The 25096-nt window shown below is 39.8% G+C and overlaps 1 protein-coding gene across 1 annotated transcript in view; it reads left to right on the top strand.

Annotated features, from left to right (window-relative positions):
- The window catches only part of LOC123328331, a 35181-nt gene extending 10802 nt beyond the window's left edge, over positions 1–24379 (top strand). The window contains exons 3-4 of the mRNA XM_044925548.2: positions 15643–15676; positions 24235–24379. Coding sequence (XP_044781483.2) covers positions 15643–15676; positions 24235–24254 — 54 coding nt within the window. The 3' untranslated portion in view covers positions 24255–24379. The remainder of the gene's footprint in view (positions 1–15642; positions 15677–24234) is intronic.
- Positions 24380–25096: the final 717 nt, after the last annotated feature.

A 25096-nucleotide genomic window follows, 5' to 3' on the forward strand; every position in this document is an offset into this window, starting at 1 on the left:
GGGCAGCCAGCAAAGCTACTTATACACTGTATTATTATATATTATGCCATATATGTTTTAATATCACTGAACAGAGCAGTTAAAAATACATTTAATATAGCCATATTTAGCTGTAAGGAATTATTTTTTATTGCATTTTTTTTAAAGACCACTGTTAAATACAGTTGTTGTTATTCAGTGGCTAAGTCATGTCTGACTCTTTGCAACCCCATGAACTGCAACCAGGCTTCCCTGTCCTTCACTATCTCCTGGAGTTTGCTCAGACTCATGTCCATTGAGTCAGTGATGCTATCTAACCATCTCATCCTCTGCTGCCCCCTTCTCCTCTTGCCCCCAGTCTTTCCCAGCATCAGGGTCTTTTTCAGTGAGTTGGCTCTTTGCCAAAGTATTGGAGCTTCAGCTTCAGCATCAGTCCTTCCAATGAGTATTTATTGTTGATTTCCTTTAGGATTGACTGGTTTAATCTCCTTGCAGTCTAAGGAACTCTCAAGAGTCTTCTCCAAAACCACAATTGGAAAGATTCAGTTCTTCGGCACTGAGCCTTCTTAATGGTCCAACTCTCACATCCTTACATGACTACTGGAAAAACCATAGCTTTGACTATTGGACCTTTGTCAGCGATGTGATGCTTCTGCTTTTTAATATACTGTCTAGGTTTATCATAGCTTTTCTTCTAAGGAGCAAGTGTCTTTTAATTTCGTGGCTTCAGTCACTGTCTGCAGTAATTTTGAAGCCCAAGAAAATATAGTCTATCACTGTTTCCATTTTTTCCCCATCTATTTACCATGAAGTACAGTTGACCCTCTGTATCTACAAGTGTGCATCCATGGATTCAACCAAATATGGAGCAAAACCTTAAAAAAAGAATTCCAGAAAGTTCTAAAAAGCCAAACTTGAATTTGCCACGCATCGGCAACTATTTACATAGCATTTGCATTATATTAGGTATTATGAGTAGTCCAGAGATGATTTAAAGTATATGGGGAGGATGTGTATAGATTGTATGCAAATAACATGTCATTTTATATAAGGGACTTGAGCATCTGCAGATTTTGTTATCCCCAAGATAGCCCAGTTGGAACCAACTTGTTGCAGGTATTGAGGGATGACTTTCCTGGAAAACCTGCAAAACATCCCCAGAACTACAACATTCATCCTGCTGTAGGCATGGCCATTTTTATTAATTCCTTCCTTGTGGCTGGATGGCATCACTGACTCGATGGACGTTAGTCTCAGTGAACTCCGGGAGTTGGTGATGGACAGGGAGGCCTGGCGTGCTGCGATTCATGGGGTCGCAAAGAGTCGGACACGACTGAGCGACTGATCTGATCTGATCCTTGCCAAAAGTTAAAATATATAGGAATATTATTCTCCTAGAAAAAAATCCAGTTTTTTATTATGAAATATAAAATGATTCCCTTGCTGAAATTCATCTATAAAACCAGGCATGCCTATATGGATGGTAGAGAGCCATTTTTAGACGTTTCTTAATTACACCAAACTCCAGTGGTCACTTGACTTCCATCTTTGAATTCACAGTCTTCAAGTATCTAACGCGTCATTTATCTGTTTGCTTATTGCTTACTGAAAAGGTAATGAATGATTATTTTAAAATTTGCAACATTACAGAAATGCAGAACAAAGAGTAGTAAGTCCCCATAACCCTGCTCTCAGGGATAACTCCTGTTAACAGCTTGGTAGCTTGTACTCCAAACTGCCTGGGTTCCATTTCCAGCTTCTGCATTTAGCTGGCAGCCTTGGACTGGTTATTCGCCCTCATGCTGCCTCACTTTCCTCAGCGTGATAGTAATGCCTTATGGGGGTTCGTGAGGGTTTTAATAAGATAATGTGTAAAGTGCTCAGTGTAGTTGCTGGCATATAGAAAGAGGTTAATGAATACTAGTTTTTCTACATGTATTCATCTGGATAAGCTAGACTATGTCGCCATTAACAAACAGCCCCCAAAATCTCAGTGATTTAACACAGCAAAGGTTTATTTCTTGCCAGTGCTACGTGTCTTACACAGATTGGCAGGACCATTTCCTCATGCAGTCATTCAGAGACCCAGGGTACTGGAGAGTCCACATGCTGCGGTCGCACCCTGGAATACAAGGCCCCTTTGGTCACTATAGCAGTGAAAAGAGACTGTAAAATCTCACATGGACTTTTTACTGCCTCGGCCCATAATTCTCCTCTTCCAATTGCAGTTTATTGGCCATAACTGCAGGTAAGCTGAGAAATGTGGAGTGAGGTGGGTGAGTGAGAGGTAGTAGACCTCTGTCACAATCCCCTCAGCATGGTATATTATTATTATTTAAACTGTGATGTAGTTTTCTATTTCTTTAAACTTACCATATCATGGACATCTCTCCATATCAATACAGGTTCATTTGTTAATCATTAAGCCCTTCTGTGTGCCAGGCATTGTTCTAGGTATGGGGTATACCAATGAAAAAATTTGATAATCTCTGTCTTCATACAGTTTAATGCATTGCAAACAGGAAGTGTAATATTGTTAAGTATAATATGTTAGAAGTAATAAATGTTATGATGAGAAATAGGGACAAATAGGGATGTGTTGGGAATACAGTCTTTAAAAAATTTTTATTGGAGTATAGTTGCTTTACAATGGTGTGTTAGTTTCTGCTGTACAGCTAAGTGAATCAGTTATAGATACACGTGTATCTTCTCTTCTTTAGATTTCCTTCCCATTTAGGTCACCACAGAGCATTGAGTCAAGTTCCCTGTTCTGTATACAGTAGGTTCTCATGTCTATTTTATACACAGAAATGTATATTTTATCAGTCTGTCTCCTAAGTCATTCTACTCCTCCTTCCTCCCTTGGTAATTGTAAGTTTGTTCATAAGTTCATCTGTACCTTTTTTTGGATTCCACATATAAGGAATATTATACATTTGTTTTTCTCCTCTTGACTTAGTTTAGTAAGCCTATGACAGTCTGTAGGTCCCTCCATGTCTCTGAAAATAGCACTATTTCATTCTTTTTTATGGCTGAGAAATATTCCATTGTCTATATGTACATGTCTTCTTTATCCATTCCCCTGTCGATGGACATTTAGTTGCTTTCATGGTCTGGCTATTGTAAATAGTGTTCAATGGACATGGTGTGCATGCATCCTTTTGAATTATGGTTTTCTCTGGCTATATGCCTAGGAGTGGGATTGCTGGGTCATATAATAGCTCTATTTTTAGTTTTTTAAGGAACTTCCATACCATTTTCCATGGTGGCTGTACCAGTATACATTCCCACCAACAGTGTAGGAGGGTTCTCTTTTCTCCACACCCTCTCCAGCATTTATTATTTGTAAATTTTTGATGATGGCCATTCTGATAAGTGTGAGATGATGCCTCCTTATAGTTTGTATTTGAATTTCTCTGCTAATCAGTGATATTGAGCATCTTTTCATGTGCCTATTGGCCATCTGTATATCTTCTTTGGAGAAGGGTCTTTTTAGGTCTTCCACCCATTTCTTGTTTGTTTGTTTTTTAATATTGAGCTGCATGAGCTGTTTGTATATTTTGGAGATTAATCCCTCATTAGTTTTTTTGTTTGCAAATATTTTCCTCCATTCTGAGGATTGGGGATACAGTTTTAAGTAAAATGATCATGGAAGGCCTATATGAGGTGACAAGGGCTTCTCTGATGGTTCATATGGTAAAGAATCTGTGTGCAATGCAGGAGTCCAGGGTTCGATCCCTGGGTTGGGAATATCCCCTGGAGAAGGGAATGGCAACCCACTCCAATATTTTTGCCTGGGCAATCCCATGGACAGAGGAGCCTGGCGGGCCACAATCCATGGGGTGTCAAAGAGTCGGACGCAACTGAATGACTAACACTTTGCCTTTTACTGAAAGGTATGATGAAGTAAGTTTTGTGATTATTTTCAGAGGATGAATGTTCCAAGAAAATAAAATGATGTGTGGTTTGGTGATGTGTACATGAAAATGCATTTTTCTATATTTGTATGTGTTTAAAGTTTTCCATGAAAAAAATTAAAAACAAAAAAGTAGCCATGACTCTTTTGTAACCCCATGGAGCTTGCCAGGCTCCTCCTCTGTTCATGTAGTTTTCCATGGGTTGCCATTTCCTCCTCCAGGGGATCTTCCCAACCCAAAGATTGAACACACATCTTTGTCTCCTGCATTGGCAGGTGGATTCTTTACCATTGGCACCACCTGGGAAGCTAAAAATTTAAAGGCATGAGCAGGTGCAAGGAATGGAATTCTCCAGGTAAGAATACTGGAGTGGGTAGCCATTCCCTTCTCCAGGAGATCTCAATCCAGGGATTGAACTCGGGTCTCCCACATTGCAGGAAGATTTACTACAGTTTGAGCCACTAGGGAGGTCCAGTTGTAAGACTCACATCTAAATTTTATGTCTGCATTTTGGAAAAGAAAAATCATGATAGAAAATTTAACAGATCTTCAAAATTTTCTAAAAAAAAAAAAGGGTTTATCAATTTACTTGCTCAGAAACAATGTTTTAACTTGTTTATTTCTCTGCATCCTCACTAACTCTGGGTACTGTACAGTCTAGCATTTGATTACATTTTGCTTTTTATCACTGCATACTTGTATATGTTAGTCTTGTTTTTCTAATTATTTGTTAAACTCTTAATCATTACTTTATTATCTCCCTTTCAGTCATTCCTTTAACATGTTTAGACATATTAGAAATTCTCTGTGGAAATTATGGAATGAGAAATAAAACTTAATGATGACTTTGTTAAATACAATATCAGTCACTAATCATTCTCACAGCATTTTGCTATGTTGAGAATGTAAAAGAAAAAAGCAAGCCACATCAAATAATATATCCACAAGCGACTTGAAAGTTTTGAGGATTAGAGAGCTCAAAAATACTTTAGGCACTTTTTTCAAGTAATTGGCCAGTGTAAGGTACAGTTGAATAGAGACTTTTCTTAGCCACATACTTGCCATGATTCTTCCACTAGAAATTTTGTTCTTTCAGTGATTTCCTTTCTGTTGCCATAGAATTAGGCTACATTATGCAAACATTTGAGTAAATTCTGTCAGTTTTTCCTTAAAATGATCAAGAGTCTCAACAGTTAGATGACTATGATTGAAACAAAAAATGAAATCAGCCCAGTTTGGCCCAGAGTTTACTGGATTGTCTCACACTTACTCGACCAGATTGTGAGGGCACACCCAGACCCCAAGGAGGAGTGTCTGAGAGAGCACTCACTTAGAACCACCCTGCATTTAATGGAAGTGGTGACAGGCTTGGTCAAGCAGTGAGTAACTCTTGTCAAATTGGTCTGCTGTTAGTCACACAACTGGAACATCATGTTTAGAGGAAAATGCATGATGCTGCTTGGAAGCTATGTTGGAAGAGCTGTGGCCAAAGAAAAGAGAATTCAATCTAGAGAGAACTGCACTTCATTGACCCAGATGACTTGGAAGTCTGATGCATAGAGTCTTGTTTTCATAACTTAGTTCACCCTCGTTGTGAAGTATTCTGTGAGGCAGAATCTCTATTTTGAGAACAGTGTTGTTACCTCAGAAAGGAAGGATGACTGCATTATACTGACATTCAGTTGGAAACATTTTTAGGATTTAGAATCAGACTATCTACTCACCGGCCTTATTTAATCATGAAAACAGCTTTAGAATAGTGGCCATACCTCAATGTCAAACACAGAAAACATAATAGCATCATTATAATTCAAAGGTCGCAAAACTGCTTTGAGACAATAAACAGTTATTTTGATCTCTGAACTTCAATTTCCTCCTGCAAAACGTGGAGACACAGATTATCCTCCTTCTATATTTTACTGGTATGGTTTGAGTATACGAAAATCCCAAGCCTGGTTCTTCCAGGCAGAAACCCGAACAAAGGGAAACATAAAGAATCATAAAAGAACCATTCATATGGTCCTCATGTGTTCCCTATGTTAATTACTAATCCTCCTTTGAAGGAAGGATTTCCTTAGATTTCTACCTGAGGATAGAGCTTTGCTTGATACTCCTCTAATATATCACAGATTCTCTACTCAGTGATCATTTATTCAGTCTTTGGTGTGTTGATCATTTGCCAAATATTAAGATCCTACCATGTACCAAGAAACAATGCTAAGGACTGGAGATCTAAAGAGAAATAAGATAGACAACTTCCAGCCCTTATGGAACTGATAAGAGAGCAAGGGACACCAGTGTTACACAAGTATCTATAAATGCACTGAGATTATGCAGACATAGTACAGGGTGATGTGGGAGCTTTCAACCTATTTGGGAGATCACAGTGGATTTTTAGAGATATCAAATCTAAACAAGAAAAATGAGAAGTAGGCTAGGTGAAGAGTAGAGGGGAAAGTGGTTTAGGCAGAGGCAACGGCACTGAATTAATTTTGAAGTACTGTGAGAGGAAAGCCAGAGGGGCTGTGGTGAGAGGCAGGAGTCAGTTCTCAGGGGCCTCACTGAGGGCTTCGTCTCTATTCTGAGAGTGATGGGAGGGAAGCCATTGGAGTTCCCTATTTATTTATTTTGTTGTTTTATATGTTTAAGCAGGGAAGTGACATGGTCACTTGCATTTTTAAAAGATCATTCTAAGCACTATGTGCAGAATGGAGGAGATGATCCTATACAGATACATGTAGAGAAAGCAGTTAGGAGGCAATTAGAGGAAATAGATTAGGAAGTTGGCGGAGAAGAGGAAGAAAAAGTGGACTAAGTCAAGAGATACTTAAGAGACAGAGTCAATAGGATTTGATTGTGAAGAAAGGATGAATCAAGGCTGACTTCTAGATTTCTGGCCAAACCGAATGGGTGGATGTCATTTATTTAAATAAAGAATCCTGAAAAAAAAAAAAAAAAAGAATCCTGGAAGAAGAGAAGGTTTGGGAAGGAGAGTCATGAATCATAATTGACCAGCACATAGCATACACAATAAGACATTTAGAATACAAAAACCTTAGGATGCAAATTACATATAGATATACAAATATAGGTTCTCATCAAATTATGTTCATTACTTAATCCCAAGTCTTGCTTTATAAGTTCTGGATATTTATATCCTTTTAGTGGTCGCTTACAGTCCTATTCATGAGTATTTTATGTCCTTTTAGTCTAGGCATTCGGGCTTGTACTATATTGCACCAAGTCTACCCATTCTTATAGAAGTCTTCGCAGGCGGCTCTAGTGGTAAAGAATCTGCCTTCCAGTGCAGCAGGTGCAAGAGACTCAGGTTCGATCCCTCGGTCAGGAAGATCTCCTGGAGAAGGAAATGGCAACCCACTCTAGTATTCATGCCTGGAAAATTCCATGAACAGAGGAGCCTGGCGGGTTACAGTTTATGGGGTCACAAAGAGACAGGACTGAGCACGTGCACACACATACGTGCACACATTTTCTTATAGGTTCTAAAACTGTTGTGAAGTCAAGTGGGCCTTAGGAAGCACCACTATGAACAAAGCTAGTGGAGGTGATAGAATTCCAGTTGAGCTATTTCAAATGCTAAAAGATGATGCTGTGAAAGTGCACATGCACTCAATATGCCAGCAAATCTGGAAAACTCAGCAGTGGCCACAAGACTGGAAAAGGTCAGTTTTCATTCTAATCCCAAAGAAAGGAAATGCCAAAGAATGTTCAAACTACCGCACAATTGCACTCATCTCACACACTAGCAAAATAATGCTCAAGATTCTCCAAGCCAGGCTTCAACAGTACTTGAACCATGAACTTCCAGATGTTTAAGCTGGATTTACAAAAGGCAGAGGAACCAGAGATCAAATTGCCAACACCTCTTGGATCATCAAAAAAGCAAGAGTTCCACAAAGACATCTACTTCTGCTTTATTAACTATGCCAAAGCCTTTGACTGTGTGGATCACAACAAACTGTGAAAAATTCTGAAAGGGATGGGCATACCAGACCACCTTACCTGCCTCCTGAGAAACCTGTATGCAGGTCAAGAAGCAACAGTTAGAACCGAACATGGAACAACAGACTGCTTCCAAATCAGGAAAGGAGTACATCAAGGCTGTATATTGTCACCCCACTTATTTAACATATGTAGAGTACATCATGTGAAAGGCTGGGCTGGAAGAAGCACAAGCTGGAATCACGATTGCTGGGAGAAATATAAATAACTTCAGATATGCATGTGACACCACCCTTATGGCAGAAAGCGAAGAAGAACTAAAGAGCCTCTTGATGAAAGAAGAGAGTGAAAAAGTTGGTTTAAATCTCAACATTCAGAAAACTAAGATCATGGCATCCAGTCTCATCACTTCATGGCAAATAGATGGGGAAACAATGGAAACAGTGACATTTTATTCCCTTGGGCTCCAAAATCACTGCAGTTGGTGACTGCAACCATGAAATTAAAAGACGCTTGCTCCTTGGAAGACAAGCTATGACCAACCTAGACAGCATTTTAAAAAGCAGACGCATTACTTTACTGACAAAGGTCTGTCTAGTCAAAGCTATGGTTTTTCCAGTAGTCATGTATGGATGAGAGAGTTGGACTATAAAGAAAGCTAAGCACCAAAGAATTGATGCTTTTGAACTGTGGTGTTGGAGAAGACTCTTGAGAGTCCCTTGGACTTAAAGGAGCTCCAACCAGTCCATTCTGAAGGAGATCAGTCCTGAATATTCATTGGAAGGACCGATGCTGAAGCTGAAACTCCAGTACTTTGGCCACTTGATGCGAAGAACTGACTCATTGCAAAAGACCCTGATGCTGGGAAAATTGAAGGCAGGAGGAGAAGGGGACGACAGAGGATGAGATGGTTGGATGGCATCACCGACATGATGGACATGAGTTTGAGTAGGCTCTGGGAGTTGGTGATGGACAGGGAAGCCTAGCGTGCTGCAGTCATGGGGTTGCAAAGAGTCAGACACAACTGAGTGACTGAACTGAAAACTGTAATTTCTTGTTTTCTCTTATCTTGATATGTCTCATATAATATCTGATTCATTTGAAGATCACTCCCACAAATTTAAGTTTCTTTTTTTACTATACTTTTTTCCCCCATGACCTTCTAATAGACTCAAACACTTTCTACCCTCCAGCTACTAATCTTCCCTACGTTTTACCAGTTTCCAAAGCTGAACAAAAAATGAGAAAGCTATTATGAAGCTTCATCACAAGCTACTATGCCAAGTGTTGCTGGGGGACAGTAATGAAACAGGACTGAACTGAATATCTATAAATCTTCACAAAAGATACAGCTAAAAATAAGAATATAAGAAGGTTGAAAATAAAAGCATGAAAAGTATATATCAAGCAAACAGAAAAGCTAGTATAAATCTATCACTATCAGAAAAAGTAAGATTTTAAAGCTAAGAGCATTACTAAAAATAAAGAGAGTCACTAGATATAAGAATCAAATCAGCAGAATCAACAGAGAACTGTAGAGAAGTCCCACAAATTATAATGAATGATTTTAATACCAATTTCTCAGTGGTAGATCAAGCAGACAAAAAAAATCAAAAAATATAGAAAATTCAAATGAAACATGAATATATTTGATTCAGTGGACACATAGAACATTCCACCCCAAAACTGCAGAATACACATCTTTCAATGGAATATTTGTGACCATATATTGATGTATAAAGGAAGTCTGAACAAATTTCAAAAGAATGGTATCATACGTATTGCTTTCTTTGATCACATTGGGATTAAATAGGAAATATGCACTGAAAAAACATGAAAAGCTTATGTTTGGAGACTAAGAAACATACTCATGAACCACTTAGGAAATAGTGGGAATTTGAGAGTCTTTAAACTGAATGTTAAAATGTTGCATATTAAGAAATGATGGGGATTGCTGTTTCTATACTTGATGTAATAACTGATGTTAGGCTTTGCTAAGTTGCTAAGTCACTTCAGTCGTGTCCGACTCAGTGCGACCCCATAGATGGCAGCCCACCAGGCTCCCCTGTCCCTGGGATTCTCCAGGAAAGAACACTGAAGTGGGTTGCCATTTCCTTCTGCAGCGCATGAAAGTGAAAAGTGAAAGTGAAGTCACTCAGTTGTGTCTGACTCTTAGCAACCCCATGGACTGCAGCCTACCAGGCTCCTCCACCCATGGGATTTTCCAGGCAAGAGTATCGGAATGGGGTGCCATCGCCTTCTCCGGATGTTAGGCTTAGCTTCGTGCCATAAATGACTGTGAAAGTGGCAAAACACAGAAGACGACTGCTCTCCGGCAGTGGACAACAGCACAGGTCAGTGATCCTTAAACACAAGGGAAACGTGAAGTGACCTTTATGATTGCCTTCCCTTTTGGAACAGGAACACTTTTTGATGTGTGGAGCAAGAGGTGGGCCAAAGTGCAGAGCAGTCGAGTAGAAGAGGCAGAGATCAGATTTGAGTTGCTGAGGTGACTGCAGTTTGTGAGCCAGTACACCCAAAATGATGGAGCTGTGAAGAGGGGAATCTCATAGGAGGTTGTGTTCAGGAGTGTGGCTAAGTACTTGACTGCACGTATATAAGTCAAGGCCATTGTGAGATCAGCCAGGAGTGACTATTAGGGGACTGAGAACTTAACAGAAACACCATTGCTGGAAGATTGTGGAGTTCCAATACATCCAGACTGGAGGGATCTTATTGAGTAACTGGGCATTCAGTTGAAACTCCAGTAAGGTCCATGCCTTAAATTAAGGACAAAACCAGAATAGGATCAGGGCAAACAAGTGTAATCAACAATGTGCCAGAAAAAAACTCAACAAGCTTTAAAGAAAAACAGTATCATAGAGTTCCTCACAGTGTAGCAGCCAAAATTGTTCCACGCACAGGAAGAAATTATTGGACAACTAACTCAAGAAACAAGGGATTGTGACCCTTAATCAAGAGATAAGGTAGCCAATAGAAACAGATATGACCCTGGATGTCGGAATAAGTACACATAGACTTTAAAACAGCTTTTACAAATACATTGTTCAAGGGTTTAAAGAAAAAGATGGATTTTTTCCTTGAAAAATGTGAGTAAACAGATGGGGAATCTCAGCAGAGAAATGGAAACTAGAAAAACAGAACCAACTGGAAATTTTATAAGTGAAAAGTGACAGCTAGACAGAGCATTGAGGGAAACTTATTGTCTTAAATGCTTCCATTAGAAGTGAAGAAAGGCTAGCAATTAATGCTCAGTTCATAAAACTTAGGAAATTAGCAAAGAAACAGCAGAATAAACAAAATGTATGTGAGGAGACAGTAACAGTAAGAGAGGAAAGTAATAACATAGTAAACAAAGGTCAACATGAGGCCTTTGTTGTACAAGGCCAATGTAAGAATCATAAAAGCAGCAAACTTCTAGCAAGATTCATCAAGAGAAAAAAGAGTGCATAAGTAAACAATAATAGGAATGAAAAAGGAGGCTTAGAAATGTTTCCAACATTAAAAAAGATAAAAAGATATTAAGTTTATGGTAAAAACTTTGAAAATTTGATTACAATTGGTAGTCTTAGAAAATATCTTCCTGCAGCTATCTCTAGAAGAAATTGAATCTCTGAAAAGTAGTTCTAAAAAAGAAAAGAAAAGAAAAGAAAAGTAGTTCTATAGCCATGAAATACATAGTGTGTGTATATGTATGTATGTAACTTGTCAAGGTGTATCTATAATTTACATATAAGAGCCAAAAATACACTCGTGAAGAAGAACAAGATGGGGAGAATTGCCTTACAGATTACCTTCTTAAAATCTTCAGTAATTAAGGAAGGGTGATGCTGGTTCAGGATAGAAAAAAATGACCAGTGGAACAGAATAAGATCCCCAAATAGAGCCCTGCCTAGATGGAGAGTTGATTTGTAAGAGGCTTGCTTGGTGGGTCAGTTGAAGAAAGGACTTTAAAAAAAAAAAATGTTAATACAATTTAGATGCATGACTTTAGAGCCCTACCTCCCATGTGCTAAAATAAATTCCAAGTAGATGAAAGGTATAAATGAGAAGGGCAAAAAATAAAAGTTTTAGAAAACCATATAAAAATATTTTATGGCTTTGGAGTCCAAAAGCATTTGGAGAACTTACACTTCCCAACTTCAAACTTTACTACAAAACTACAATAATCAAGACAATGTGTTTTTTGGCACAGAATAGACATACAGACGGGCTTCCCAGGTGACGCTAGTGGTAAAGAACTCGCCTGCCAATGCAGGAGACTTAAGAGACGCGGGTTTGATCGTGGGTCAAGAAGATCCCCTGGAAGAGGGCATGGCAACCCACTCCAGTATTCGTGCCTGGAGAATCCCATGGACAGAGAGCCCTGGAGTGCTACGGTCCATGGGGTTACAGAGTCGGACATGACTGAAGCGACTTGGCATGCACGCATGGCACAGACATATAGATTAATGGGAGAAAATGGAGAATCTAGAAATAAACCCTTACGTTTGTGGTCAACTGATTTTCCACAAGAATGCTAAGACAATTCAATGGGGAAAAAATTGTCTTTTCAATACATGGTGCTGGGAAAATTGAATATTCACATGTGAAAGAATAAAATTGGACCCTCTATCTCAACTATACGCAAAAATTAACCAAAACTGATCTAGATCTAAATGTAAAGAAACTATAAAACTACTAGAAGAAACATTGGAGTAAATTTTAGTGACCTTGAGTTAGTCAATAATTTTTTATATATAACACCAAAAGGACAACTGATAAAAACATAAATTGGATAAACTGGATTTCATCACAATTGAAAGTTTTATAGGGAAAACTGTACCATCAAGAAAATTTAAAGACGTCTCATTTAAAAGAGAAAATATTGGTTGAGGGTGGCAAAGAAAGCCCTCTAGCAGCACATGAGATGCAAATGCTGGCAGTTAGGAAAGCAAGTTCTATTAATATGGGGGCCTCAAGGCGCATGGGCTGGGCACCAGTAGTACCTGCAGCACAGTCCCAGGCTCTCTTCAGTAGTATTAGGCAGGCCCGGTCTTGGCTGGGGTTTCTGCATCAAGTATATATCGCCTGAGGCACAAGGCTTATGTGCTATCCCTGTATCAGGGCAACTGGCCCAGGAAACAGAAATAAAAAGAGTGAAGGAAGGAAGGAGGGGGGGCTAGTATGAAATTGCATTATGAACCTGGCCATCATTACATGCCAGAGGTTGCTAAATCTCTTGGAATAGTCCTTCAATTCTGTCGCTCAGTCGTGTCCGACTCTTTGCGACCCCAGCAAAGACTGCAGCACGCCAGGCTTCCCTGTCCATCACCAACAATCTTTCCCAGCATCAGGGTCTTTTCCAATGAGTCAGTTCTTTGCATCAGGTGGCCAAAGTATTGGAGTTTCAGCTTCAGTCCTTCCAATGAATAGTCAAGACTGCTTTCCTTTAGGATTGCCTGGTTGGATCTCCTTGCAGTCCAAGGGACTCTCAAGAGTCTTCTCCAACACCACAGTTCAAAAGCATCAATGCTTCTACACTCAGCTTTCCTTATAGTCCAACTCTCACATCCATACATGACTACTGGAAAAACCATAGCCTTGACTAGACAGACCTTTGTTGGCAAAGTAATGTCTGCTTTTTAGTATGCTGTTTAGGCCGATCTTAGCTGTTCTTCCAAGGAGCAAGCGTCTTTTAATTTCATGGCTGCAGTCACCATCTGCAGTGATTTTGGAGTTCCCCAGAAATAAAGTCTGCCACTGTTTCCATTGTTTCCCCATCTATTTCCCATGAAGTGATGGGACTGGATGCCATGATTTTAGTTTTCTGCATGTTTAGCTTTAAGCCAGTGTTTTCACTCTCCTCTTTCACTTTCATCAAGAGGCTCTTTAGTTCTTCTCTGCCATAAGGGTGGTGTCATCTGCATATCTGAGGTTATTGATATTTCTCCCGGCAATCTTGATTCCAGCTTGTGTTTCCTCTAGCCTGGCATTTCGCATGATGTACTCTGCATATAAGTTAAATAAGCAGGGTGACAATATATAGCCTTGATGTACTCCTTTCCTGATTTGGAACCAGTCTGTTGTTCCATGTTCGGTTCTAACTTGCTTCTTGACCTCCATACAGATTTCTCAGGAGGCAGGTCAGGTGGTCTGGTATTCCCATCTCTTTCAGAATTCTCCACAGTTTGTTGTTATCCACACAGTCAAAGGCTTTGGCATAGTCAATAAAGCAGAAGTAGATGTCTTTCTGGAACTCTTTCGCTTTTTCAATGATCCAATGGATGTTGGCAATTTGATCTTTGGTTCCTCTGCCTTTTCTAAATCCACCTTGAACATCTGGAATTTCACGGTTCATGTACTGTTGAACCCTGACTTGGAGAATTTTGAGCATTACTTTACTAGTGTGTGAGATAAGTACAATTATGCTGTAGTTTGAACATTAAGGAATAGTCCTTATGAAGCCTTTAGAAGCCTTTGGACTTTTGCACCTAAAGACCCAAAAAGCACCTGAGTACAATTTTTAAAAGAATGATTTTAAAAATTTTAAAAGAATGATTGATTTTCTCCCAAAGGTAGGTAGTTGGTATCTGTAAATTAAGATCCTCCTAGACCTCATTTATATCTCAGGTTCCCTTTAATCAACATCCAGCACAGAACTGGTGGAAATGAATAGCAGGAATAATTGAAATCCATAGAATAATCGCTACCATTGAGTAAGCACATGGCAGTTTTATATAACGTCTGATCCTCACAAAGTAGCTTTTGTTATACTGATTTTATTAATGCACAAACTGAGTTTCAGCTAATTTAAGGAACTTGGCCAAGGTCACAAAACTAGTAAGAAGCAGACCAGGTTTGGGAACCAGGTCTTTTATTTTTTGTGTGTGTGAACTCCTAAAACAATGCTTTTTCTAGTATCCCACAAAGCCTCCTAGAAGAAAGGATTGAGATTCCTAAATCTCCTTTTAGCCAGTATTCTTTAAAAAAAGCTTATTTGTTTTTAAAAAGTAGGTCATTCAAATACATGGTGCAAAATTCAAGAAATAACAAGAGCATCCCGTGAAAGCTCTTCTTTTAACCCTGTCCACTCACTCAGTTCCTCTTTTCAAGAGCAACTAATGTTACCAGTTACTTGTGTATCTTTCCCAAAGCATTTATAGAGAAATATAAATGTTCTTTTTCATATGTTTAACAGAATGGCACCCTACTCCAGTGCTCTTGCCTGGAAAATCCCATGGGTGGAGGAGCCTGGTAGGCTGCAGTCCATGGGGTTGCTAAGAGTCGGACACGACTGAGCGACTTCATTTTCCCTTTTCACTTTCATGCATTGGAGAAGGAAATGGCAACCCACTCCAGTGTTCTTGCCTGGAGAATCCCAGGGACGGGGGGAGCCTGGTGGGCTGCCGTCTGTGGGGTCGCACAGAGTCAGACACGATTGAAGCGACTTAGCAGTAGCAACAGAAATAACAAACATACACACTAGTCTCACCTTGGGTTTTTGTTTTTTTACTGAACATCTTGGAATTCACATCCATATTCCTACCCAAAGCTTAGCTAACACTTTGAAATACTCTCATCACTGGACCTTTTATTATTAAAGAATACCAGAGGTAATATACTAAAATTTACCTGCTGTTTCCCTTGTCCTGCTTATCCACTCCTGAAAGAATAAACAAGAAGCAAAATAGTTAAGAATCAGGCAACAGGAAAGGAATGGAGAAACATGAAATGCAAGCTCAACAGTGGCTCTTAAAAGACTTCTTTTGTTTTTTCTCAGGTTGCTTTGGCCCTAATGCATCTGCAGTTTTCAGGTGTGTTGCATAAAGTAACTTCTGTTACTATTCCCTACTGTGTTTTTGTTCATATGCATGAGTGGAATGTGATTGTGTATTTGTCCTTCTGGCATCTCAGACCATCTGGCCCCCAGTATTCCAAGATGAAAAGATATTGTGAAAATGAGTGGGAAGCCTAGATCGTATTCTTCAAATTTCATAGTCCTAAAGTCTCCATCACACAGTGTGGCACTTGATTGCATTTAGTCTAATGCTTTTCACTAGTTGTTTCTTTTATCTAGAGTATTACAGCCTTCAGGGCTGAGACCATACCTCACAGCATGCTACCAAAGCCAGAGTAGGTGCATAATAGTGAGTCCTAGAGGACAGAAGATAGATTTTGTGATCTTGATACTTATTTCTGTATTGACAAGATACTAAGAGAGCTGCTTGGGGATGTGGGGAGAGGTGAGGATGGAAGTAGATTGGAATCACAGGAAGATTTCTTGGGATAAATGTGCTAGTTCACCCACATTCCTATCAGCATCTCAGCTGGAGGAGGGAGAGAAAGAGAGAATGTATTTTGAGAAAGCTTCTTAGGTGATTCTCATAGTCCTCCATCCTCATACCCCTAATTCACAACTGTGGCTAAGAGAAAGGCGAGGCACAAAGCCTCTCAAATATCCTCTTAAGCTGAAAAGCATTAAACAATTTATTTTTAAAATACTTATTTATTTATTTGGCCATGCTGGGTTTTAGTTGTGGCATGTGGGATCTAGTTCCCTGACCAGGGATCGAACCCAGGCCCCCTGCATTGGGAGTGCAGATGTGCAGTCTTAGCCACTGGACCACCGGGGAAGTCCCTTAATTTATTTTAAAGGGAAGAAGATGGGGTTTTCTTTTTATTTCCTAATTTTCTTCTTGTCATCATAGTAGTGCACAGGAAGAGCAAACAGTAATAGTGAAAGCTGCCTATACACATAATCTAAGAGGCTCAGATGGCTGTGTTTGTGGTTTCCAGGTATTCTAACTTGTTTGGTTAAGGTTGTTCTATCTTCTTTGTCTTTCCTTCCCAAAAGATTCACTCAGAAAGATGTTAATGTCTAACAACATATACACTAATATTTACTAATTTTCTAATTCAGTGCTTCCTAAACTTAAATGAGCACCATGATCACCTAGAGGATTTGTTAAAGCACAGATTTCTGGAATCCATTCTCAGATTTTCTGATTCAGTACATGTAAGGTGGCATCTAAGAATTTTCATTTGTGACAAATTCCCATTTGATGCTGATGCTGCTAGTTTGGGGACCACACTTTGAGAATGACTGTTCTGGTGACTAATTTCATACTTACCACTGTAGAGGGGGAGGGAATCCTAGGAACTAATAAGAGTGATTGAGAATGACAATCACAATACATGTCAATAGGAGAAGATGTTGTAATGCATATTAATGAAGAAGAAATGCTCTTTTAGCATAGTCAAGTCCAGAAGTGTCTCCAGCATTCAGATGAGATTTCTGTGTAATGAGAGCTTTTGACCTAAAACATCCTTCCAATGTGAGAATTCTCATTAAAAAAAGGGGGGGGGGGCAGAAGGAGAAGCTTACCACCCATCTTGATGTTCTTTTTTCCCAATCCAGCATAAAATATGTTATGGATACACTTACTTCTCTATCTTTATTGTCATGACCCTGTTCCTAATTACAATCATCTCCCAGAGATCAAATTGCCAACATGCGCTGGATCATCAAAAAAGCAAGAGAGTTCCAGAAAAACATCTACTTCTGCTTTATTGACTATGCCAAAGCCTTTGACTGTGTGGATCACAACAAACTGTGGAAAATTCTTAAAGAGATGGGCATACCAGACCACCTGACCTGCCTCCTGAGAAATCTGTATGCAGGTCAGGAAGCAATAGTTAGAACTGGACATGGAACAACAGACTGGTTCCAAATAGGGAAAGGAGTTTGTCAAGGCTGTATATTGTCACCCTGCTTATTTAACTTCTATGCATAGTACATCATGAGAAACGCTGGGCTGGATGAAGCACAAGCTGGAATCAAGATCACTGGGAGAAATATCAATAACCTCAGATATGCAGATGACATCACCCTTATGGCAGAAAGCGAAGAACTAAAGAACCTCTTGATGAAAGTGAAAGAAGAGAGTGAAAAGTTGGCTTAAAGCTCAACATTCAGAAAACTAAGATCATGACATCCAGTCCCATCACTTCATGGCAAATAGATGGGGAAACAGTGGAAACAGTGGCAGACTTTATTTTGGGGGGACTCCAAAATCACTGCAGATGGTGACTGCAGCCATGAAATTAAAAGATGCTTGCTCCTTGGAAGAACAGCTATGATCGGCCTAAACAGCATATTAAAAAGCAGAGACATTACTTTGCCAACAAAGGTCTGTCTAGTCAAGGCTATGGTTTTTCCAGTAGTCATGTATGGATGTGAGAGTTGGACTATAAGGAAAGCTGAGCGCCAAAGAATTGATGCTTTTGAACTGTGGTGTTGGAGAAGACTCTTGAGAGTCCCTTGGACTGCAAGGAGATCCAACCAGTCCCTCCTAAAAGAGATCAATCCTGGGTGTTCATTGGAAGGACTGATGTTGAAGCCTACACTCCAATACTTTGGCCACCTGATGTGAAGAGCTGACTCATTTGAAAAGACCCTGATGCTGGGAAAGATTGAGGGTGGGAGGAGAAGGGGTCCACAGAGGATGAGATGGTTGGATGACATCACCAACTCAATGGATATGAGTTTGAGTAAACTCCGGGAGTTGGTGATGGATGGAGGCCTGGTGTGCTGCATTCCATGGGGTCGCAGAGTCGGACACGACTGAATGACTGAACTGAACTGAACTTACCTGGATATTCCATGGTCTCCCAGTAACTTGCCACTCAAAATGTGGTTCATAGACCAACAGCATCAGCATCATGTGGGAACTGAGTAGAATTTCAGGCTCTCAGTTCCCTGCCCCCCATGCAAGAAACAGCACTTTAACAAGGTCTCTAGTTTATTTGTGTGCACATTAATGTTATAAAGCAATATACGTAGCTGTTCTATCAGTTTTCACTTTTCAGTCCATTCTCCTCAGCTGGAGGGTGACCCTTTCAAAACAAATTAGATCATAATGTTCCCCTCCAACAAAACCACTCTGATGGGGTCCCATGGCTCTTGAAAGTCAAGCTCAGTATCTTGGCCCATAAGGCCTAAGGTGAGCCAGTCTCTTCCTCTCTAATCCATCCTCATCCTGTGTCTTGTTCCTCTCTCTCTCTGGGCTCCAGCCAGACCTTACTTCTCAGTTCTCTCACAGATCAAGATTGTTCTTACCTTCCAGTAAGTTGTTCCTTCTACCTGGAATGTTCTCCCCCAGCATCCACTGCAAATCTAGCTCCTTCTCCTCTTTCAGCTCTCAGCCTCTGCAGGGAAATCCACCTTGGCCTTGTGATTAGAGCTCCATTTCCATCATTATTTATTTCCTTCATAGTACTAATTTATAATCATTTCATTTGTTGACTCCACCTTGAAAAAAAGGATTAAGCCTCTCATGGTCCCAGTGTCTGGCACCCAGTATGCACTCAGGAAATATCTACTCAAGGAATGACCCCTTATTTCTTTACCAAGCAATGGAAAATTGGGCTGGAGGTGGGGAGTAGCCTTGGATTTTAAAGATAACACAGGAGACGGCCTGTGTGTTTTGAGGGAAAGGAAGGAAGTGGGGATTTCAAGAAAAAATGAAGGACAGAAAAGGTGGAAGGATGCAAAGGGAAAATTTTTGTTGGTTGAGGCATTATCCACGTGGGGACACTCTGACGGGACAGCTGGGTGGGCCCACTTCTCCTGTGAGGTGACACGGCTAGGTGGTGAGTGATTTAGGCCATTAGTTTGGTGCATGGTCCCATCACTTCATGGCAAAAAGATGGGGAAACAGTGGAAACAGTGGCTGACTATTTTTTTGGACTCCAAAATCACTGCAGATGGTGATTGCAGCCATGAAATTAAAAGACGCTTACTCCTTGGAAGGAAGGTTATGACCAACCTAGATAGCATATTCAAAAGCAGAGACATTGCTTTGCCAACAAAGGTCCATCTAGTCAAGGCTATGGTTTTTCAAGTAGTCATGTATGGATGTGAGAGTTGGACTATAAAGAAAGCTGAGCACCAAAGAATTGATGCTTTTGAACTGTGGTGTTGGAGAAGACTTGAAAGTCCCTTGGACTGCAAGGAGATCCAACCAGTCCATCCGAAAGATCAGTCCTGGGTGTTCATTGGAAGGACTGATGCTGAAGCTGAAACTCCAATACTTTGGCCACCTGATGCGAAGAGCTGACTGATTTGAAAAGACCCTGATGCTAGGAAAGATTGAAGGCAGGAGGAGAAGGGGATGACCGAGAATGAGATGGTTGGGTGGCATCACTGACTCAATGGGCATGGATTTGGTGGACCGGCAGTTGGTGATGGACAGGGAAGCCTGGTGTGCTGCATTCCATGGGGTCGCAAAGAGTCGGACACGACTGAGCGACTGAACTGAACTGATACTCACCACCTACTCCCAGCCTCTTGTCAGCTGAACAGTTAGCGTTCAGTGGTCTGAATTTGAAATCGTTGGCTACCCAGACAGAGAAGGAGGGAAATAGGCTTCCACTTCCCCAGCAGCCACCTAAGATGCGCTCAGTGCCAGTACCAGGGACACCCAGAACCCCACTCTTTGTGGAGCTGTTACTCAAATGGTTAAACATATTTGTAACTAATGCTTTTCTCTCACTTGTCAAAGGATATCTCCCTTCAGTCTTTCCCCACTTGCCCAGATTTTCTTTTAATACAGTGATACAGTTCTCATGTGTGCTACTACATCATGTGTTGTGGTTGATGAAGTTAGTTTGAAGATTAGAATGCTGATAGATTCCTTAAACATATGTACTTCGTTCTGTTCCTAAACATCTTGAATTTCTGAACTAACAAGAAGACATACTTCATTCATGTGTCAGTTTTGTTCATGCTGACTTCTAAAGTACTGAAAAGGCGGTTGTGAGTGGTACACCATAAATAAGGTAGTGTGGGTTTTATTCTGTACTGGTCACTTAGATTTTTATAGAGAAAACCTGACGTGGTTATAAATATCTCAGCCAGTTATTCAGAACAGCGTTTTTCAAACTTGAGAAACCAACAGCCCTCACGTCAATGCTCCTTGTAGATCTCTAAGAGTCTGTCAGCAGAGGAATGTTGACTTAATAAGCTAAAAGGCTTTTTATATAAAAATACTTTTTAATTGTGAATTATGATGAGGGATAATTTATAAGTGATAGACAACAGTTTTAAAAACAGTCAGGGATTTGGGGATCCTAGTTTACAAAATCTTGATCTATGTACATAGTTCATAGTTGAGAGAGTGAAGACATAGTTACTCCTCATCACTGATGGAAAAACAGTGCCATAGGCTTGTCTGTCTCCCTCGACTAAAATAAATAATCATTAAAACAATGTGGAAAGTTCCCTAAAAGAAGTGGGAACAGTAGACACTTAACTCTGAAGGTGATAGAAATTTTCCTGGAGGATGTGACATTTGAATCAAGTTTGGAGTTTATGCAGGACTTTAAAAAGCAGATGAGAGAAGGAAAAAAAATCCATCCCAGGTGGTAAAAAAACAAAAACCAAAAAACATTACATGCAAAGGTGGAGATGACAAAGATCATGACTTACTAAATAACTGCAAATTGTGCAGAGTATTTGAAGTGCAAGACACATGGGGTAGTGGTAGGCAGTGAAGCTATAAAGATAGAATTTAGACCTCCGAGTTCCTGTACTTCATCCAGAGAAAGGTAGACTTAATGCTGTAAGTGATGGGGAGCCCCTGGAAGAGTTTAAGCAGGGTGCTGAGGTCAGATTTGCACTCTCAGGAAGTGTACACTGCCAGCAACATGGAGAATAAATTATATAAGGGAGACAAAACAGAAGCTTGGAGACAAGAAGTTATTGTTATGGCTCTTCATGAAGATGAGGAGTATCTGAACTACATTCAAAGAGGAATGAACAAGAGAAAGAAATATTTAGACATATTAATGGAGTATAATTGCTAGGACTTAGTAAAATTTGGATATGACTATGAACGTGAAGAAAGACTCAGAGGTGAATCCCGAGAGTCTGTCTTGGATTACTGAGTGGTTTACAGTGTCATTAAACAATAGGAGGAAATAATGAGAAACTGGTTTGGGAAATGAGCTGATGGTTTAGTGTTGGGTATGTCATCTTAGTTGCTGGGAGATGTCTATAGATAGAAATGTGAAACGGGTTCAGATAGGAGATCAGGACTAGAGAAAAAAGATCCTGAAAATTCTTAGTGATCCCTACCATTGTAAGGTTGCTGTCCATACTCTTAACCTTATCAATGGGCCTGGTAGTTCAAGTTCAGTTTGTGCATATAGATGAGGTTGTCCAGTGAGAATTATAAACCATGAGAAGAAAGCCAAAACTGAGACCCTGAGAAACACTAATGTTTAAGAGAGGGATGAAGGAAAAGAACCTGCAAAGGAAAATGGGAAGTAGCGAGGAAGAACAGGTAATATCAGCTGCCTTGGGGATGGGAGAGGGTGGGGCCAAGAAAAAGAAATATAAATGAAAAAATTGGAATGTTTTAAGTGTCAGAAATTAGTAGGTACTGATGGGTGATTTGGAAATTTGTATGTTACCTCCAAACTGAGTAGCTGCATGTTGTCACAGGAATGTAGCCCTGATGTCAGATATTTTGATTTTTTCAAAAGACATCAGGAATTTCAAGTTTTATGCCAAATATTTTCTTACACAAATGTTTATTCCAATTAAAGCGCAAGCAAAAACTATGTATAGCCATACTTGGTAGGATATTTGAGGTAAGAAAACCAAAGAATGGCACCATCATTGGATATACACTGTGAGAATACTACCTATCTGTAGCCAGCTTCCCTGGTAGCTCAGTCAGTAAAGAATCTGCCTGCAGTGCAGGAGACCCGGGTTTGATCCCTGGGTCAGGAAGATCCCCTGGAGAAGGAATTGGCAAACCACTCCAGTATCCTTGCCTGGAAAATCCCATGGACAGAGGAGCCTGGTGGGCTGCAGGCCATGGTATCGCAGAGTCACACTTATCTGTACAAAACTGCTTAGACAAATCAAAACTGTAAGAATTGTATCTGATGGTGCCATTTTCTGGGGTTAGTCTACCAAACGTACACCACTGTCAAAACATCTGAAACTATTAAAAAGAATGGCTATAGATTTTAGGTTTTTTATGTATCAGAATGTATAAAAAGAATTTTTCCAAGATGGAAGTTTCTGATGAATTCTATTCAAATGATCATTTATTACTATTTGCCATATCTGACTATTACCTCTGCTCAATATAGCTTTTGTTTGCTCTCTCTTTTCTGGTAGAGCCAGATAGTAAGTATTTTAGGCTTTGTGGTCTCTGTCGTGACTGTTCAACTCTGCTGTTCTAGCACAGAAGTAGCCATTGACAATATGTAAGCAAATAGGCATCGCTGGATTCCAGTAAAACTTTATTTATAAAAGCAGGCTATGCAGCACTGTTTACAATATCTAAGACGTGGATGTAACCTAGATGTCCATCAGCAGACAAATGGATAAGAAAGTTATGGTAGATATACACAATGGAATATTACTCAGCTATTAAAAAGAACTTATTTGAGTAAGTTCTAATGAGGTGGATGAAACTGGAGTCTATTATACAGAGTGAAGTAAGCCAGAAAGAAAACACCAATACAGTATATTAGTGCATATATATGGAATTTAGAAAGATGGTAACAACAACCCTATATGCAAGACAGCAAAAAAGAGACACAGATATAAAGAACAGACTTTTGGACTCTGTGGGAGAAGGCGAGGGCGGGATGATTTGAGAGAATAGCATTAAAACATGTTTATTACCAAATCTGAAACAGATGACCAGTCCAAGTTCGATGCATGATACAGGGCACTCAAAGCCAGTGCACTTGGACAACCCAGAGGGGTGGGATGGGGAGGGAGGTGGGGGAGCGGTTTGGGATGGGGGACACATGTACACCCGTGGCTTTTTCATGTCAATATATGGCAAAACCACCACAATACTATAAATTAATTAGCCTCCAATTAAAATAAATAACTTAATTTTTTAAAAAAAAGGGACAGGAACACTAAGCTTGGTAGTCAAAATAATCAGGTACTTCTTAAGACATCACTTTTTATGAATGTGCCAGCGGCTGGAGGGGTAGCATAAGAATATGAGCAGGAGCTTTGGGGTAGTCTGAGCTGTACCTGAATTCCAGCTCTGCTATTTCCCACGGTATAACCTTAAGCAAGTTACTCTGTCCCTTCGGTCCTCAATTTTCCCATCTGTAAAATGAGGCTGATGATAATCTCAGTGAGTGGTTGATTGACATGGTGTCTGTAAAGCTTTTGTAGTGTTTGTCGTATGGAAAATACCAAGTGTGGATGATGGCTTATTAGCACCAAACACTACTGCTACCCTATGAGTTATAAGTTTTCAGGAAAGTTTTTTCCTCTTTTTCAAAAGCGGTCTTTAAATAGTTTCAACTAAATGTGTTCCATTTTCAGAAATCCACACTGAAGAATAAGAGCTGTATGAAGACAGTTATCTGTGAGAATGTTCACCATGCTGTTACCTGTAACAGAAAAAAGGAACCTGTGTAAATTCCTAAATTTATTTCACGAATTGGTGAAATAAATTATGGTACACCAATAAAATGACTAATCAGTCTTCCAAAAAAAAAGGAAAAAAAGCAGGGGATGGGCCAGATTTGACCTGTTGAACTTCCACTCTACTGGAAGCATACCTCTGGGAGAATCAGTGTTCTGTGAATATAGGTAAAGCCAAAGAAAACACAGGGAGAAAAAAGTTTATCTTTCTTTCTAAACTCTTAAAGAGCTTAATGCACACAAATGAGCAGAATTAGCTAAATGTCCTTTTCCATATTCACTAATGTTTATGTAGCTTTTATTGTAAAACAGATGAAATTAACTTTTATGGACATGAAGTGATCACTTTTGCATTATCAGGAGATCTGGTGGCATTAGCACTGAAGTTAAGTGTGGCTCAGCTGATAAAAAATCCTTCTGTAATGTGGGAGACCTGGGTTTGATCCCTGGGTTGGGAAGATCCCCTGGAGAAGGGAAAGGCCACCCGCTCCAGTATTCTGGCCTGGAGAATTCCATGGACTGTATAGTCCACGGGGTTGCAAAGAGTTGAACATGACTGAGCAGCTTTCACTTAAGTCAAAGTAAAAGGGGCTGGGACAAAAAATGTGTATGCCTGTGTATATAGTATATACACATATATATTATGTGTGTATAAAGAGCACATATATTTTATATATATATATATTAATTTCAGTCCTTTTCTGGTTCAGAACTTGTTACTTTTTTCTATGTCTAGTGATTTTTTGTTTGATATCATAGA

The sequence above is a fragment of the Bubalus bubalis genome, chromosome 11 (assembly GCF_019923935.1).
Source record: "Bubalus bubalis isolate 160015118507 breed Murrah chromosome 11, NDDB_SH_1, whole genome shotgun sequence".
NCBI classification, from domain to species: Eukaryota; Metazoa; Chordata; class Mammalia; order Artiodactyla; family Bovidae; genus Bubalus; species Bubalus bubalis.